Raw genomic sequence first — 19977 nt, forward strand, 5'->3', positions numbered from 1 at the left:
TATTCCTCCTTTACAGTCTACTAGAATTAGTGACACAATACTATAGTATATGTTTTACAAATATTTATTCAATTTTAATTACAACGTTGTCTGGAGTATTAATGTCAAAAATGAGTAGAATGTTTATCTGTGAAAGGTATACATTTATAGAGGGGTGAAAAACAACAGGATAAGTGCCTTCCCCCATTTATTTGAAGGGGATAAGCATATGGACAAAGCTATAGTATAGAGACTATAGTTGCTTAAATGGACAAAGTACTGTGCTGTATTGCTGGCCTGTATACACATGAACAACACATCACCGTTTTCAATTTACAAAGCCCTGGTTAGCAAAATGGCAAAAGTGAAATATACTCTTCATTGTCTATTGATATCATTTTCATTGTCTATTGATATCATTTTGGGATATAAAAAAATATTAGCAATCCAATTTTAATTTAACAAATATACATTAATGTTTGCTCTATTAAATAGTTTTAGTTAGTTTCTATGCAACTAACTGCTTTTACTATACATTGGTTCATTCAAAGTTCAACAGTGCCAACCCAATTTTGTGGGAGGTTGGAAAACTAAAAAAGAAAAAAAACAAACTTGAAATAATGTCTTTGTAGTGGCACCTAATTACTTTGAAGGGACAGATGTGTACATTTGTATGTTGTGGTCTTCATGGCCTGTCCCTTCGCAGAGTTATAAAGACTCAAGTATGTGAATATTTTGGAACATCTATGAAATAATACAGTTCTTGTTCTTGTGGCCTCTTTTTTTAGATTTGGTCCGTGAGCCATGCACAGGCGATAAAGCAGTTACGCGCGTCTGGGAATCTTCAGTGTAATAATGAAAACTTTGGGACCTGGGCTTGGGAATAGGTTTGCCCAGGAAAAATCCCTCTTCCTCAGACTCGGAGGATGAGGAGGAGCACGTGGAACACCAGTCGTCTTCATCATCACCATATAAGTCTTGAAAGTGTTCCGGGCAGGCCATGCTCTGCAGTGCACAGTCCGATGTGGTTTGGTGGTAAAGGTGCTGTCTGTGTCCAGAATGGTTCAGGAGAATTCCTTTCTTGTATTTGGATATATCGGGAACTACATGAGTCTCACAGAGCATTTCTGTGTGCTCTTTGGCTGGCAGGTGGAGGCCGTTTTCTGGGCACGTTTTCTGGCCGTGTCGGCGTCTATGATGCAGTCTGTGATGGCTGATTCGTCTGGGTGATTCCTCCATGTTATGTGTCCGCCTGTGTGCCTTTGCATTCACTGGAGGCAGCCGTGATGTTGTTTCCACATGATATCCATTATCCATGACATCTTCAGAAAATTTTACCTGTTGCGTTCGGGACTGAGACTGGGACTTGGTCCGTCTCAGGACAGGGAGGTGGAGAGGGGAAGGCAGCTCCCCTGAAAGGGACACTGAAAGCCCCTTGTCCTCTTGCATCTCGTCTTCTCCTAGCACCTCCTCATTGTCCAGCAGTGAGTTCAGACTCTTTAAGGAGTTGGTACTCCTGTGTAGCATGGAGGAGTTTAATGTACCCATGTTGCTCATTTTATCACATTCATCTGGCTCCTGCTGAGTGATGCTTTGAAATGAGTATGGGATCTGTCTATCTTTGCTATCTCTGTCAACCGAGGCTCCTAAAAAAGAAGTTCACAAAAAGTCAGATAAGGTTGACCAGCCGACAACAGTGCAACCTGTAACTTGTAATGTTCAAAAATGAAAAAAAAAATAGCATACTACGTTTAAAATTACTCCTTTTTAGAGGACCTGTCAAGGCATTCTGAAATGGTACAGCATTGTTTGAAAGCAACTTTTTGGACATAGAAAGTATGTTCCCCCATTTCACTGCGCGTTATACTGTGTATGACTATGTATGTGACGAATAAACCGAACTTGAACTTACCAGTGATGTTTGAGAGAGCGAGGGAGTCCATGGAATCCCCTACGTTCTTCTCTGAATTTCTTAGCTCATCTGTGATACATTCTAAAGAGTTGTTGCACCACTGCCTAGGCTCAGACCAAAAGCCAGCCCCTGCTCCTTGGTCTAGCTCTAGTTCCTGGATCTTCCTGGCACTGGCTGGCCCTGGATGACTACCGTAGGCAGAGTCTCCAAGACCATCCTGAGACTGGGTCCAGGATACATCTGTGTGATGTTTTTTAATGGCCAGATCATGGGCACCCATCTTCACGCCTTGTCTGGCCCTGCAGGCATCCGAATCTGTCAGCGTCCACTGCTCTCCCTGCCTGGCATCTTCCATCTGCTGGAAAACTCCATGCTCGCCAAATTTCAAGAGCAGCTGCGTCATGTAGTCCTCATGCTCAGCCCACCCTTCCAAAGGATCTTCCTGCACCTCCCTGTCCCTTAAGAAGTGCTCCTCTGCAAAGTTGAGGCGTTCCAGCTCATGACACACCGTCTCTGTGGTGTCTATGTGAAGGCTCGGGTGTGGGCAGTCGGTTGCCACTGCTGGATAGTGTGGCACCTGGTTGCAATGCACTGCAGGCCGGCTGCTCTTGCCCATCCGCACACTGCGCCGGGACTCTCGTGACCTAGCCGACTGGAAGGCTGAGTCAGATGAGTCAGAAGCGTGAACATCCTCACCAAGGCTGCATGCCTTGGAGCAGTAGATCCGCCCATCCTTCGGAAGGAAGGGGCATCCAAGGAGAGACATATTGCAATGGGTACAGCAGAAGCACTTATCAGTGGCATGCCAGTGCACACCTTCATACGTCATCTGAGCATGATCCACTCCTGAGCAGGACAGCAGAAATTGTAAGGCAATGGACTTATCTTCAAGCATAATGTTAATCACATCATAATAATATGAATTGCTATGAAAATGCAGTCTTTCACTTACCAATGTTTTCCCCACAGGCTTCACAGTATTCTGCATATAGAGACTCAAAGCAGCCACAGCAGAAGGGACGACCATCCTTCATAATATACCTCTGCCCCCCCAAAACTGTCTCACACTCGAAACAGGAAAAGTGATTCATGTGCCAGTGACGACCTTCGGCCTCTGTGCACTCATCTGCAAAGATGATCTGTGAGAACACAGTATAAAAGTTGTTTTAACAGTATAAAAATGTATTCCCAAAAGTGGATGAAATGTATTCAAGGTTTGGTAGGAATGGCCCATGCTTACTTCATCACAAGCAGAACATCTTGGCTTCAGGAGCTCAGCATGATGTCTTCCGCAGTATATCCTACCACTGTGGTAGAAGTAGATGAGGTCAACCAGAAGCTCGTGGCAGGTGGAGCAACTGAAACAAGCTGGATGCCAGCAAGGCCCCTGGCCAGCCCTCGAGGCGAAGACTGCCATCTCTCCCCCACTGATGGTTTCCTTACACTGCAATTCACATCAAGAACTCATGAGACCCATTATAAGTAGCCAGAGGCTGCATGCTTAATGCAAACAGAACTGTTTGCAAACACATAAGTCAGGGCAGAACAGTGGGCTTTTAAAAGGGCCGCAATTTGCATTTGTGAAGAACAGACACCCAAATTTCATTCTCCATAACCCTTTCATCCCTTAAAGATTAAATGGCCTTCCATAATTCAGTAGAGCATGACCAAATACAAGGCCACAAGTCTTTTTTGAAGCCACAGTATGTATTTCAAAGCTGTTTCTCATTATTAAAAGCTGGCCTTGTTGTTGAGTGCCCAGCAATTATTGGCATTGGAAACTTGAGAATAAACCTACCAGTGTGGGCCTACCATATCATGTGTGATACAGCTAATTACTTTGCATATTTATTGATGAGGTTGATTAAAGCTAAGGTTCTTTTACTAGTGCTGAGACCATGTGACAGAAGGGCTTCTGTAACTATCTTGCAACTCTGGGGTCCCTTGTAAGGAATCACAAAGTAAAAGTGCATGTCTTGACAACACTGCAAGGAGATGTATATGGTGGACGGAAAGCTTGGAATTCCTACTTTACACTGATATAGTACAATGTGAGTAAATTCCTGCATTTGGGCGTTCTGCATCTTTGTTTTGTGAGAGGCGCGTGCATTGGCGGTACATACATGCTCACAGGCTGTGAACTGCAGGGCCCTGTGCAGGAGTCGTGGAGTCCCCCTGCCCAATGCCTCTTTCTTCCTCTGTGCGCTGAACATATGGAGCTCTCTCCTCTCCTCCTCGCTCAATGACTGGCAGTATCGGATCTGAGATGAAGGGAAGTGAAGGTTTATTTATCCAGATCAAAACCAGATGAGAAAAAAGGTGACTTTTGCCCCAATCATCTCGCTAGAAGTGAGTGAGGAAAAGCTTTTGATGTTTTGTTTTGTTTTGTTTTTAGTATGTTTTTCCTTCACAGCCTTGGATTAGCAGAGCAGGAAAGTATACAAATCAAGCCCAGTGTTTATGAGAAGACATTCAGACAGATAAAAGAAGAGAAGAGGCAAACAAGCAGGTCTGCTTGCCAGTGCATGGCATTAAATAGCAGTGTCACACTTAAAAGAGCTTTGAGCGGCTCTTTTGCCGAGCTTTCACCAAGGCCACAACTATGCCAGGAACTCTCACTGCTGTGGGGCCCTGACAGCAAACATCCTAAAAATTACACCAAGAAAGAGTTTATTGTCGAAAGCCACAGTAGTTGGGAGGACAAAGGGCACACGCAAGATGTGCAGGATTAATGACTCGATAACCCACTGGAATCACTGGACTCACATTTACAATAATGTAAAGATCACTGAAACAGACTTTGCCATTAGTAGAAGGGGGCTGTTGTTTTGAATATCTGAGTCATTCAACAGCTCTAAGGTGGTATGGTTCATACCTCGTTGTCATGAGGTGGAAGCTGATACAGAAGTTGTCTGATGCGATGTTTCTCTCCAGGGCTATTGACATATGGCACCTTCTCCTCTGGCAAACAGGAGAAGTAGAGCTGGACCTGCAGGAGACACAGAGGGAGGGGGTTAGACATGAGTGTGGGCTTTTAGCAGCTTACAACACCACTAGCATTCATTAATTTTATATTGTTTAGGTTGTCATAAGCTTGCTCTACTTGTCTGTCCAGCAGTGGGGTAATGAGCTGACTCATATAAAGCAGGTTAAAAGTCAGCAATTGTCAGCAGTGACCCTTGGGGATAGTTATGGGACAGGCAGCATTAAGGCAGATATAGATGCTGACTAGAGTGTCCATCATATAAGTGTTAGCGTCATGCTGAAGCCGGGCTGCTAATTCTGGAACAATCTGTGTGTGGCTGGGTGTGTGGATTTGTGGGTGGGTGGGAAAGGCATCTTACAAACAGCAATAAAGTCCCTCTTAACTTGTACTACCCCTGAAAACATTTCAGTTTCTTCATCCTCAGCCATAATATTTCTCATATTTTCATACTATGAGGGGAAATACTATGACCAAAGATATGCAACACAAAATGACACTAGGAGAAGGTGGGTTGGGCGAGAAAGCTTCATTCTATGCATTCGTTCTTTCACTCTCCACTCCTCCTCCCTTGTCCCATCTCGCTCCTCATTGTTTCCATGTGTGGATGTTTAAAGGCAGAGGGGCCCGCCCACCTAGCCTTAGGAAAGTGCCATCTAGCCTCTAGACCTACTCTAGTTTGCAAACTACACACAACCAGGGTAGAAAGTAGCTCCTCTTAATAGTTTTACTGCAGAGTGTACAGTTCCAGTGTTGCACAAGTCCAAACCTCACCCTCATCTCTAATTAACTGTCGAGTTGGTGACATAACCAGTTTTTCCAAGTTTTTTCAATAATAGCAGGTTGTTTCACTGGAAGGCTAACCATGTATTCTGAACACAGAATGAAAAACCATCAGCACCAATAACAAGAATTACGAGTCTAATGATGACTTCTAGATGAAAGAGTCACTACAGGAGGATGGATTTTGGGTCCACGAGTCAATACACATTAGAGCCAGGATATGGCGTTTCGACATTTAGGTCTTTTCTCACAGATGACTTCACTAGTTTTGAACCATCTTCTGCTGTGGAGCAGGGAACAGCAAATTGAAATAAAATTGCTGCCATTAATGACTTGGTTGTCTCCTTTTGCATTTTCAAGCATAGCAAACTGCTGCACTTCTTCATTCCTGATGCTCTGGCGCCATAATCTAAAGCAGTGAAGGGTTTTTCCCGTAATCCCAGCTGTGGGGAAGCCACAGTGCTTCACACTCACACTCAGAGAAAGAGGAGACACAAGTTGTTTTTTGCCCAAGAGCACCTTTATATGTGGTTTAAGACACATGGCTGTGTTTTAGGGTAGAACATATCTGAAACTTAAGTTTTCCACTTGTACAGAAAAGGGCTTAAATCTATTTGAAATGATTTTTAAAAAAAACATGAGAAGAAGGCTCAGTTTAATAGATCAGTGCTTCAAAAATCTGGTCATCAAGGAAAATGTTTATAATCCCACTTGTCTTGTAGCTCATCACACCCTCCTGAAAGTATAATGGCATGTTTTCAGTGGCGTGCGCATTCTGCACTGTACACCCCTTCAGCTAACCAGGAAACGCCCAAGACAGATTGAACAGTTTTATTTCTGGTTTTATTTGTACGTTCTGTCTGTCTGGTGTAAAATATCACAGGTTCTTAAGAAGCGTATACTCTTCTGATAATAAAAGAATGTTTCAAAGTCACTAGAAAGTGAGTAGATTCTTCTGAAGAATGTCAAGAAAGTCAGATGTAAAAAGCAACAATGACAAGGTCTAACTCTGAAAACACCTAAATGTAATATATGACATGAGTGACGCATCTGCGAGTGTGATAGAGTTTAAATATTGCACCATGCTCACCTGGTCGGGTCTCACTCCTGGAGGGACCCAGGTGTATTCTTCCAGGGCACAACCAGAGTCGTCATCTGAGGTGGAGCTCCTTTGGAAACCCAGTGCCATCTTGGCTCCTCGCTTTTCCATGCCCAGGGTCCTGGCAGCGGGCCGGAACGCCGACACTGACTCCAGACTCATTAGACAAGGGTACTGTTCAAAGGCAGGAAAAAAGGAGAATTGGTCTTCCTCTTTCTTTAAGATGAAGAGAGTTCCCTTAGAGCCAAGAGAAGTTAACCACAAACAGTGAATTTGTTAGACCTTCCCAAACAGGCAGGCATATTACCATGGTGATACTCAGTACATAGAAGACTACTAAGCAGATGTGAGATTCTCCCTGTTTCACTAAATGCTCAGGCATTGTGATGGGGACTGACAGGTGGGTTAGATTGAAGAAAGATTATGTTCAGAAATCTCAGCCCTATGTGATCTTCAGACCAAGCCTTTACTTGTAGATAAGACTGGTGTATATGTGACAAGAGATTAAAAGCTTTTGTTTCTGTCTTTTTGTAACTTTGTACTCAAGTACTTCAGAGTTCTCTTGGTCAGATAAGAAGGCTTTGGCCTCTAGGTGCTGAAAAAGGCACTTCTGTTCCATTCAAATCCTTTGATTTGCAAATGAGACCAACGCAGAGTTTCACACGTCACCTCCCAGCTGACCCAAGAGAAAGCCTTTTTTTCTAAGCATGCTGTGGTAATCACAGTATAAATTACATATCAGTCATTTCCCAGCCGTCTCTTAGCACAGTCTGCCATGAATGGCTTTTAAGTCTACAAATGTAAGTCAAAGTCCCCGGGTTTTCTTATCCTTATTGGCAGCTCTTAATTAAAGTCAGCCATGGTCTGACTGACCCTCCATGCGCTGAGTCAAATGGCAATGCAAATTCTGCTGGATAGCATTTCTCTATTTTCCAACCACTATGATTCATTCAGCCCTCGTCACTATGCGATGGCTGCATTCACGTGGAAATGAGCTGATCACTTTAAAGCAGTATAGAATCATATCAAAAGCCCTTGCACTACGCGGTCAGCAAAGCACGGCACACACTAGACCTATGGCTTGAAGTATATCAGTTTAAGCCATAAAAACGCATGTAAAAATATATACAGTAAGTAGAGGACAAGTAGAACTGTCCAAGAGTCAGATCTTTATTATGATTTCAGCTAGAAGTGTCCAAGCAGCCCATGTTGCCTTATTAAACTGGAAAAAATTAAAAACTAAATGGGCTAATTGTCGTTAGCCTTTGTTTCTAAAACTATCACGCTGCCTACTTCATTAGAAAAATGTAGTGAGAAAAGCACTCCACACAGGTGTGATATACTTAATGCTGTTTAAGCCCTGCAACACACACTCTCTCTCCTTCTCCCTCTCCTCTCTCTCCCTCACTTTCTCTCTCTCTCTTCCTCCCTCTCCCTCTGTCCCTCTCTCTGTCCCTGCTATGCGGACAAAGTGAATTCCATAGCCATTTCCACAGCCAACATATACAGGCACTCATGTTACACCTTGTCATTCTGGCACCAACACAATGTGCAGCTTTGTGCCACAACAAAAACAGCAACCTCCGGAAAGGTATGTCAAAGAAACGGTGTTTTAACATAAAAAAAAACAAACCAAAATGTCGCAACAAGTGTGCAGTGTAAAGATCTTCCAGATGTGGAGCCGCAAGAGTGCTTAATTCTCACAAAAAAATTAACAGAGTCTGCGCAGAGAATGAAGATGACAGCAAATTAACTTCTGATCAAGTTTTATATTAATACTTTGGGAATCATGGGTGCGTGAACTAGTAAACCAACATCCAACTAGGTGAACTGGTCAGAAGATAAAAGAAGCTCACCCAAATGTGTTATGTTAATGGAAAACACACTCAGGCAGCTGATATCAAAAAGAGTGAGACCACCAGCAAAGACACATCTAGGACTTCAAGGTATTCAAGATAAGAATAACCTCCATAATACACACACACTCCCTCACACAAATGAATCCTGCAGAAGCTGACAGACAAATGGGTCTTCAGCTTCAACTCAATGGTACTGAACACTAAACATCATGCGCAATTCATTCTGGTCCCTTTCCCAAGACATCCAGGGCATAATATCGCCCACATAAATCATCCAAGGTCATCATGGGAAAACAACATTCTCATTCTCAGATAAAACACTACTGAGGAGCATTTCAAATAAAATACCATCTTACCTCAGTGTAAAGCATTTTAGTATTTCCAGTACAAGTTTTCTACAGGTAATGATGCTGATGGAATTGGTTCCAGAAAAGCATGTTAACAACAAGTTTTAAGTTCTTCTTTCTAAGCCTCACCACTTAACTGAATAGATTTGGAGGGCTCTCTTATCAGCAGACCTTAATTTTTAACATTCAAATATTTGAACATGGAATGGCAGTGTGTGTTTGTCTCTCATGTCCACAAGTGTGTAAGTGAGTGTGTGTCCCTCCAACATCTCTCTTCCCCTAGTAAGACCCTGAGGCCAGCCCCCTCTCACTCAAACCCTCCTCCCACTGTACTTCAAACACCCACTCCAGACAATCCTCCTGATACACACACATTTTCATACATTCCTCCTGTCAGATGACTGTCTACATATATAAGTCAGCAAGCCCCTTCAAGCTAACAGATTCTAACCTTTTGTTCACAAACCTTTAAAATAGGTAAACCTGTCAACCCACAAGATTATTTCATAGCACATTATTTTACTTATATGTGTTTTTGAAAGGTTATCATTTTCTGACAGCGGTCAGAGTTCCTGTTCTACTTAATACATATGTCATGTGAGAGATGGTTATAACAAATTTGAAGCAATAAACAATAAATGATGATATCCTACTACCAAGCAAAGTGGTATTTAAGATCAAATCCAAACAATATAAAATCACTGATTTATGGCTATTATTGAAATCCAACCCTCTGTTTTTATCAGTACTAAACTGAACCGTGTACGGTTCTCACAAGCGCTAGGTGACGTTGCCTTTATTGTATCGGTCTCCTGACAGGCTGTGGGGTGACAAAGGGCCCTGCAACTCACCTCTCTCCTCTTCACTTCAACAGTGAACAAATTCTGAGCCTTCATTTTAGATGTGTGATGCAAATAATGCAAATTCTGCCTTAGCAAACCAAACTTTGATTTAGAGAACTGAAACTTGACTTGATGATGTCAGCCTCCACCATTGATCATGATATGGACTCTAAAAGGGCTCATAGTGCTCATGTTAAGTCACATGACAAATGTATCACCATCATTGTTCATCAGACAAAAGCTGCCCTCACCCGACACGCCGCTCTGCCATCGCCATGGAAACTAAGGCAGAGCAATTCTGATGTCTGGATTGATGCGTCTAAACGTGGGGCAAGTCTCACTTGAGGATGTGCTCACAAGACCGCCAAAATTAATCCAAAACCAGGCCGAGTCTCGCTTTGGAGCTCTCAGCTGTTCTTGAACTGTCCATGAGATGACAAAGCATATCTGTGTAGAGCATACTCAAGGGCTGAGAGCAGGCAAACCTGGAACCGGCGAAGCCTGAGCAAGAGCACTTTCACATAGAGAATGAACCGCATGAAACCCCTTCTCTCCTGAAGATGTTTATCAGAAACACTCAAAGGAACTCCCTTCAAAGCAAAATAATCTAGATCAACCAAGTGACCATATGGCACAACCAAGTGTGCCATATTAAATGGTTCCACTGAGTGAGGCCAAAGGCAAAGACAAAGTCAGGACCTTTCTAACTTAATTAAAGCATATTAAAATACCCTGAATGATGAATCTTTCTTTACCAATTTTATGTACAAAAGCTAAAAAGCCTTGGCATGTGTGTTGAAGGACTGAAGAGCACTTCTCTTCCTGTTTCCTTCAAGGGCTTTTAGCTCCACGCTATCACCCACAGCCTTGCATGGTTCCCTAGACTTTATCTTTAAGGAAGCAATGTCCTAAACACCTAGGTTGGACATCCTCTACTTCACATTGTAAAATGGAGTGACCTTCCCCTGCCAAGCCATTATATGTGATAACACATATTTCACCACATTGCCATGCCAAGTGACAACTGCTTAAGAATGGTCACTGTCCTGTTGCATTCACATGTCAGTGCCATCTAACTAATGAGTCTCCTTGTTCAACCAACCTTTGACCCCTGCGCACACCCTTGGTTCCCAGTTCATCTCTCTTACTCCTTGAAGTCAAGCTTCTCCATGCTTGTAGCTACCACACTGTCCAGAATTTCTAAAAAGCATGAGAACTTAATCATTCATTTTAAAGGCATTGCCATACTTAATATTCTAACAAACAAGTATATGGTAAGTAGATGTTCATGAAAAAGGAGGGTGAAACAGAGGGAGAGCATAGGAAGAGCTGTTTTTCATTTCATCTCTAAAATAAAAATCTGTGTGCCTAAAGATTCCATGCAAACAAAAGCTGTTTACACTTGAATGGATAATGTCTTCCAAGTCATTAAATAGTCTCAATAAACCAGTACCTGAAAGTGGTGGCAGTATGTGCTGATGTGCCATTGAGAGTGTGGCTATATATACATGTTAATGTCTCAGTTAACACATTCAAGTGTTTGTACAATGCACAACAATTGCTCCAGTGTAAGTTTGATTACCATAGGTTAACAGTTCAAAGGCATTCAGGATGTTCACTTACTGTAAAAGACAAAATAGGAAACTTCTAGAGGGGGGATGTGGGTTGAGGACCCGCTATTTTCCGTGATAAGTCCATTGTTTGTGTCAGGATTGCTAAATGTCCTGGGTGGGGATGAATCGTAGCTAGGAAATGCTTTGACAAAGTGAATTCAGTGCAATAAACACACCGCACTATGAAGTTGCTTTGCTGCTGGGGTAGACCCATATGTGCATCAAATATGGTTTGAGAGTTGAAGTGTAACTTCCCACATACAGGCCTTTCACACCAGTGGGACCATGAGCCAGAATTGCACAATTGCCTAGCAAAAGTGTAGCCAAGCATTTACATCAAATCAAAACCATCAGAACATGCCCTGACAACAAGGTGAACAAACAAGGAGACTCATTCTGGATAGATGTTGCTCTTCAAGCTCCAGCCATTTTAGGGTAGTCTCAGTAGAGCATGAAAAGGAACCTCTGTTGACACCTTTGATGACCTCTATTGACCCCTTTGTCGACTTTGACCTCTATCACCTCTCGATATGCCCAGGCAAGTACACTCAACCCAATGAGGATCCAGCTGAGTCTCTCTCTCTCTCTCTCTCTCTCTCTCTCTCTCTCTCTCTCTCTCTCTCTCTCTCTCTCTCTCTCTCTCTCTCAGGCTACTGTCACTTTTTACACCTATTACAACACACATCGGCAACTGCTATCCAGTTCACACAGCCTCAACTGCATGTACGTTAGGATCCCGTTCATGGCCCGAGCTTTGCCACTTGCCTGAATTAGCGTGGCATTGACAGTTTGCACCTGAACGTGGCTGTAATGCCGCTGCCTTCAGTCCCGCCCCAATTCATGGCTGCCAGGCCAGAAATAAAGAGTTGGGGATGGCCTTGTGCTTTTCGCAGGCCTGTGTTAATATTTAAAGCCAGCGAACAGTATAATAACCAGACTTGTGTGAGATAACCGGCTCATAAAAACAGCGCACTGCGTGCCAAGACCTAATAGCCGCCAAGGGGTGTTATCGAGACACCTCCATGGCAGTAGAGCAGGGTCATAAAAGTCAATAAAGAAAAAAAGAAAAGACCAATGTTCCTTTGTAACCACAGTCTTGAATGCTTGGAGAGAACAAAAAAGACCAAATTAGCTGAGAGCTATCACACTTCACAGCTATGTGCAGGGGCTCGCCCAGCATCACGCATGCTGTGTGTCATGCTCACACCAGCAGAACTAAAATCCTTGGAAGATAACCTGCAGTTTTCTACTCCAAATGTATTACACAGGATTGAAGATTCTCAGTGTCATTAAGGAGAGGGATTTACAGCTTGACTTCTGTTTCATTTTCTCATACATCTAGTCTACCTAAACCCACCATTCAGGTTTCAGGCTAAAATCTTGACAGCAGTTGATTGATAAATTCCACTGTATCTAATTTAACAAAGGGATCATTATTGATTTACATTATCTAATCAGAGATATAACATTTTTAATCCCATAATTCAAGTAATCATAGTTTAAACCTACTGAGTTTTATTTAAAAAATAATAATAAAAGCTTGTCCCATTATTAAACACTCATAATTACAATAAACAAAGCTGTGAGGGGGAAAATGGTTACTTTAGACACACACTGACACACAAACACACACAAACACATACACTCACACACACACACACACACACACACACACACACACACACACAAACAGACACATGTGTGCACAGACAAACATCATTCAGCTATCATCAGAGTCATTTCACAGAGTTAGCAGTGACCATGTTAATAGACTGGATAACTCTGGAGTATTTATTTGTAGCACACTCCATTTGATCTGTATGGGTGAGCTGTGTGGGAGAGCTGGAGCTATGGGTCAGTGACTACCTGACTCTGTCCTTTTAGCCCTAGGACTTTAGCTGCTGCCCCATTTAGCCCCTCTCTCTCTCTATCTCTCTCTCTCTCTCTCTCTCTCTCTCTCTCTCTCTCTCTCTCTCTCTCTCTCTCTCTCTCTCTCTCTCTGTGTGTGTGTGTGTGTGTGTGTGTGTGTGTGTGTAAAAGCCTATTTTATTAAGGCGCTCCTATTTTATTAAGGCGCAGCTTAATTTTCTATTGTTAACTAATGTATTTTGTCTTAAGAAAGCCTAGCTACAGATTTCACTTCACTGAAAACATATTCACACACACCCAGCCCACTCTAACAGCCACCGTTTTCATTTTTATGCATCGGGACAGAGGATACGTTTAAAATTATCTAATGTATCTCAATACAGCCCCAAGCCTTTCGAGTGTCCAAGCACAGTGCTTGCACGAAGATGGGGGACCACCCAGTAAAGTGTTCCTGCCGGACACTCTCTGCTGGGTCTCAGCCCGCTTCCACGTCTGATAATTACAATCATTTAGCCTCTTTTCCGAAAACAACAACAAAAACAAACAAAAAAAACCCATCTGCACCTAATAAGCAGACTGATGACTCTGATTATTGATGATATAGCGTTCCGCGGAGGAAACAGACCAGACAGCAATATCGCACAAGCCATTCGTGTTTACGAGCGATGGCGCATTAAACGTGGAGGCAGAAGCGAAACTTGAAACGCTTTATTATAAATTAGTTTATTTTTCTTGGCTGGTGGAGTTGAATTGTACTGTGTGACTAATCTATCTGAAGCTTTATGGCAAACTGTCCCTCGTCAGTGTCTGTGTGGAAGTCAGAGTTCTAACTTCAGGGACTATGGGAATATTGCAATCAAAGTTGTTTCATGTGTTAAATCAGGTTCCACACGAACTAAATCTGACCATGATTTGAAAATCGAATACAGAGTGACTGGTGTTTAGGATGACAATGATATCGCTAAGGATGTCTGGATAATATTTTGTTCTCCAGGCTTTTAGGGATTAAGTATAGAGTTGGAGTTATTTCCATGGCAATCGCAACCCTGAGTACTATCTTGCATCACGTCCACCATTTGGATGGTAATTAATGCCTCTCCTATCCCCAAAGACACATGTAGGCTAGGGAACCGCGACTGGGTATACAAACAGTAATGACGCTATCCCTAAGGCATTATCTCTCTCTCTCTCTCTCTCTCTCTCTCTCTCTCTCTCTCTCTCTCTCTCTCTCTCTCTCTCTCTCTCTCTCTCTCTCTCCCCCTGTATTACTTAATCCAGCTACTTTCTCATCATTTATAAACCACTTACATAGCATGTGCAGGGAACCGAGGACCCAGCCTAATACTTTTAGCCGCCTGACAGGCTGTGCTTTACACTGCTTCCGCCACCATTTACACATGGCGCCAGGACAGCGGTGTGGGAACCTCAGAGCTGCGATCGGCTGCGCCGATCCCAAAACAGTGGTCCCTCTGTTTCAAACAAACTCAGCCTTGGTCTACAAACCAAGCTCCCTCTGTATATGCCGTGTAATGTCAATCCGGCAAAATGGCCATAGGCCGTTTGTATCTTGCCGTCATATGGTGGTTAAGGTGGATGTCCAGGGTGGTGCACGGCGTGAGGGGGAAGACTGGACAGCTGGCCGTGGCTCATCAACTTCAGCCACAAGAGTCCCTCCTCTGTATTTATTTGTTTGAGTCTGTCCTGCAAGGTCCCTCCATTAATCTACTGCAGATGGAAAAAAAGGGAGTGACGTTGAAACACGGAATCAGACATAGTAAGAGAATGAAAGACAACTTTGAGGAGGACATGGACTAACAGTGATCATTATCTCTGTTAGATTAACATGCATATCATTGAAAGGTAAAGGCTTTGGGTCTCCTTCCAGATGTCAAAGCCCCGGAGGGAGATTCCATTCAGTCTAACCACAGTGGGAACACACATCCAAACTGCATGCGTCTATGTGTGTGAAAGAGAGAGTGAGTACAAACAGACAAGCCTTCACATGTTGCATTTCACAGCTGAACGAGTTAAGATAATGATGTTTGTCCTGATGTAATTTTTTTTTTTCTGCAGAAAGCAGACAGCCTGGTTTTTGGGGTTCATAAAAATAAACACACATGGTGCTTATTTACAATGCTATTACTATGCGAGCATTTAGGTTCCCATACTTTTACCTGTGCAAAATGGGTATACAATAAATTCTCTGTTGGGATGAGGCTGGGGAAACTCCCGGTCCTTCATTAGCAATCTGCGGTGAATTTATGAGCATGTCTTCCTCCCCAGGTTCCATGCATGTATTTATTTCAGTAAAGGTGAAGAGCGAGCACCAAGACTGGCGTCTATTTTACGGCTTTGTGAGTGTGATCTTGTTTAGGGGATTTCTGCATGGTGGGGGACATGGAAGCAGTTGTATGTGGTATGTGTTCGAGCTCAGTGGATGACACGCTGCAGATGGCAGTGCCAGTAGCGCTGGGTACTCAGTGTGGAGAGGTGGAGAGTCAGGGTTTTTTGTGCTGTATTAATGCACTGTACTTTATACTGAAGAGGAGTTTTGCTCTGAGAGCCTGGTTACACACAGCATCCTCATGCATCCTAAAGGGGTGTTTGTGATGGCTAATTCAGTTTGGGTTGTGTGTGTGTGTGTGTGTGTGTGTTTTCTTGTGACTAGTCTTGGGACAGTGCATTCAGAGCTTTGCTAACTTTTTGTTTTTTTGGGGTCTAACGGTGATAACATGCACATGGCATTGATCCAAACTAAGGAAAAATCAACCCATAACACACCCTCCCACCCACACGCACACACAAAAAACAGATGCTCGATGCACAGATTGCATCCGATGCTCCCTCCCTGCACATCCCTTCCACCCCAAAAGCAAATACAGCCAAACCAGGCTTCTGCGTCTTGCGCTGAAGCATATGGCCATTATAGATCTGTACTGGGGCTTTGGTACTGACTTGAGGTCATGCATGGGCAAATAGGAAGAGGACGCTTCTCACCTGCCACACTGCCAGGTCTCCCACAGTGCCAGTCTGCTAGTCCATTTGTCTATCCTTTAAAGAGTAACAACAAAGCCTCCATCCCTCCCAATTGCCACTGTGGTTCCCCTTTAATCTCCCTCCTGATACTTCTTATCAAAGGCAATTAGTGCACATCCAAGCTGTCTCTATGACTCACGTTTTGTAAAGAGACAGCACTGAAGATACTGATTAGAAAGTCGCGATGATGGGACACAGACCCTCGTCTGGTAAATCCAGTTGTTATTTCTCCTTGTATGACACCATTCTGCTTGGGTAATGGACCTGTGATGCATAGAGCCTGCGCATCACGGTTTTGCCATAATATAGACCAGAATGCCCTGGAGCCTGGAATGCTGCTGCTCTATAAGCAGTGCAGGAGTCCCAGGGCTATGATACACCTCCAGCTGTCTATCTTGGGAATCTTTGGAGACAGTGTAACCAGCAACCTGAACACTGATTTAATAGCAGTAACAAATTCAGGTCTGCGTCTCACCTGTGTCTCACCTGCATCTCATCTGCATCTCATTTGCGTCTTGCGCAATCCCAATTGTCGGCCAGGTTGTTTAGACAGCCAAAGAGGCTACAGTTACAGTATGCTGTGCCATGGTCCCGTCACTTTTTCCTGCTCTTCTTTCAAGCTGACTTGCCTGGATTTACAGAATTGGCATGAGCACAAACATAACAAATGTGCCTTCAAGTTTACCTTCAACTGAAGGCTTCCATTGATTAGGGGCCATCGTGGCAGGGTTTGTCGCATACAGATGTCTCGGGTGGCCCAAAGGCCGCCACATGTTTGTGCGTGGTGCAGGCCTGATTTATATAGGCGAGCACATGTTCAGCACCTTGCAGCATAAATGGGGGCTCTGTGACACCCCTGGCACTCTTGACCCATAAACCAACATGGCTGTGTGTCCAGACCACAAGTGCCCTGTGCACGTGTGCTCGGCTGTGCACAATGGCCCTCTCATATGCACACGTGGGCGTCCGTACAACAGATAAGCCTCTGTCACTTAACGATCACATTTATTTAAAGACTCTGAAAACCCAGCATAAAAATATAAAGTACTTCTAGATGTTGGGGTATGTTTTATATGATATATGGTGTTGGATCCAACTTTTTGCTTTTAAATTACGCACACATACACACAGCAAAACAGTTAAAAGTTTTCCTCAAGCTCACTAACTTTGAAATAAACTTTGGACATCCCTTTTGGCAGCGCAGAGATGGAAAGTGCAATACCTGCTAATAGTGAGTTTATGTTACACAATTAGTGAGTTTATGTTACACAATCACCAGACAAAAAAAAAATGCTAAAAGGAATGCTGGACCTCCCTGAGCTACTGATGGACCCCCCTCGGCCTAAAAGCGATCTCACAAGGGCCGGTGCTGGAGGGACCGTCTCATTCACAGCATTCCAGTCAGCTGACATAGCACTTAACATGTGGTCCTAATGGCTCATGTATTAACCAGGTCTTTACTTAGCCCTGAGATCTCCTCACTGTGCTCAGTTGGCGACCTGCCACATGTTCTGCCGGAATCACCTGACACCCCCCTGGGTCTAGTTAACTAGTTTGTTATTGAGTCTCATAGTGGGCTCCTCATGTAGTCATTGCGAGACACAGAGGAAACAAAGGGACTGGTAGCTTCCTGTAAGGAATGGCCATATATGTAACACATTAGATGGACAAAAATATAAGTAATGCAGGCTTCACCACAAAACAGTTCTCTGTGGTGAGGCGCCGAGCAAAGCCAATGTTAACAAAGGGGTCCAACCACTAGGTGACACCACCACCCCTTCTACTATTGGGAATGAGCTCGCTCTGCTTTCCCGGTTTTTTTTAAGGTGTCTTTAAGGTGTTAGTGAGCAGTGATGTTGTTCAGGCACTCAGGCACTCGAAGGGCATCGTGACAATCTACATCTGGGATTCACCGTCAGAAAATGAAAGAATTTACAAACAATAAATATTACTAAAGAATCAACTGCAGTACAAGTCAGCCAAAAGATACGAGAGACGTAAGATACTGACTGCGCGTTATGATTAAGATATTCCGGCACGGTTGTATTTTAAAGAGTTGTCCTGAATTTCGTGACAGTGTGACTGAAGTGCCAGCTGTGAGTGACAAGGACCAGCTGAGTCCACACATCTGGAGAGCAGTATACATGAAACGTAAAAAATCACGTTCTGCGCTTTTACAATCGGTCTTACATAAGATTAAGTAAATTAAGTATATATATATATATATATATATATATATATATATATATATATATATATATATATATATATATATATATATATATATATATATATATATATATATATATATATATAATTGAATGTTATAGATTCCAGCCCACGAAGCAAGTGTAATCATAGTTTGCACTGACTCTTGCACAAAGAGTAAACCATGCTATTTATACTATATACTATAAGTATAATATATACTATATACTATAAAAGTATATATACCAAGAATAAATACAAAAACGACTTTATTGCGCGTTCATTCGCTCGTTCTTTCTGCCTCCCCGAAATGTAGTGCTAAAATGTCCAGAAATATGTAACACCGAAAGTCTGTGTTGTTTTTTTCATATAGGTAAGTTTGAACATGACTTTCCAGCTTGTCAAGTTGAACCAACGTATAAAAATACACCCCACTGCAGAAAAAAAGTAAAGGCATAACTTCATACTTACACGATAATCTCAGAAGTAGGATAAAATCGTAGACTTCCTCAAATAATCACACCGTAACCTATGTCATTTGCTTAAGTTCCAACCGCAAGTAAAGGAACAAAACGTCCACTGTCGATGATCGAGTAGTTTTCAGTATCCAAATAATGTGAACCAATCGCCCAACATAATGTAGACGCGGGGCTGTATTTCAACCCCAGCTGCAAGCAAGTGAACTTGCTGTGTATAGCTCCGCCAGTTAAAGACCCGTGTGCGTTCACGGGCGCTGAAATGACATTAACGTTACTTTCTGCCTATTGGCTTAAACAAGCAACCCCCACCAATCCCTCGACAGCCTGAGAATTCTTCGCAGTCTGGAGAAAGCGGCTGGTCTTCTCATCTCACTTTTAAATGCTTCCAAAATAAATTGTGCATGGAGTCGATCTCTAAATGCCTGTAGCCTAAGCGCAAACGTGCTTGTATCATATTAACACAGAAAACATAACTGCATGGTAAGAAAGAAATATATTTAAGATCAGTTGGTATTGAGTTAGTTTATTAGCCAATAATACTCAAGAAAGAATGAAGGGACTCCTTTCCTTTTTAAACGTAGCCTAACTGACAGTTTTATAACTGTCCTTTATAACTGTCCTAAGTATTTGTTCCACTTGGACCTCCTTGCTGGCACTCTGTGGTGGAGTGGCATGGGGAGACAATCACGTTATTCTGCAGCACCTCTGAGGCACACTGGAGTGAAGTGTTTTTCTCAGTGTCTCAAGGACAACACTTCAGCCCCAAGACTTGGCAAACATGGAAACAAATGTGCTTCATCAAAGTGCTAAATTTAAAATTCCAGCAAGATCTAATGCTAGAACTGAACGGTTTCTGCAAAGTATTGCCTTTAATGTTGAAATGAACAGGAATGGTGGTCACTACCAACTCTGTTTATTCTAATGACTCTAATTCCAGTGTGCTGTATTGTCAGATTACTGTGTACACC

At 42.9% G+C, this 19977-nt stretch overlaps 1 protein-coding gene across 2 annotated transcripts; it reads right to left on the reverse strand.

Moving 5' to 3' along the window:
• Positions 1-48: 48 nt before the first annotated feature.
• On the reverse strand, positions 49-19255 carry prickle1b (prickle homolog 1b). 2 transcript variants are annotated; one of them, XM_081712648.1, is made up of 9 exons: positions 19002-19255; positions 14858-15011; positions 6748-6930; positions 4767-4880; positions 4015-4152; positions 3132-3335; positions 2844-3030; positions 1892-2737; positions 49-1625 (listed from the first exon to the last, which is right to left on the reverse strand). In XM_081712648.1, the coding sequence occupies exons 2-9, from the start codon at positions 14861-14863 to the stop codon at positions 724-726; spliced, it is 2580 nt and encodes an 859-aa protein (XP_081568774.1). In that variant the 5' UTR covers positions 14864-15011; positions 19002-19255; the 3' UTR covers positions 49-723. The 2 variants fall into 2 exon arrangements, with proteins under 2 accessions (XP_081568774.1, XP_026866890.2); XM_027011089.3 differs by lacking the exon at positions 14858-15011 and having other exon boundaries at positions 19002-19254.
• Between the last annotated feature and the right edge of the window lie 722 nt (positions 19256-19977).

Source organism: Electrophorus electricus, chromosome 4 (assembly GCF_041902795.1).
Source record: "Electrophorus electricus isolate QZ-2024a chromosome 4, ASM4190279v1, whole genome shotgun sequence".
Lineage (NCBI taxonomy): Eukaryota > Metazoa > Chordata > Actinopteri > Gymnotiformes > Gymnotidae > Electrophorus > Electrophorus electricus.

What these genes read in the sequence shown, in the direction of transcription:
- prickle1b (XM_081712648.1), bottom strand. An exon ending in AGTTCACAGCCTGTGAGCAT is followed by an intron (nt 3,336 to 4,014) that starts GTATGTACCGCC and finishes TGTGAATTGCAG; the next exon opens with TGTAAGGAAACCATCAGTGG. An exon ending in CGCTCTCTCAAACATCACTG is followed by an intron (nt 1,626 to 1,891) that starts GTAAGTTCAAGT and finishes CTTCTTTTTTAG; the next exon opens with GAGCCTCGGTTGACAGAGAT.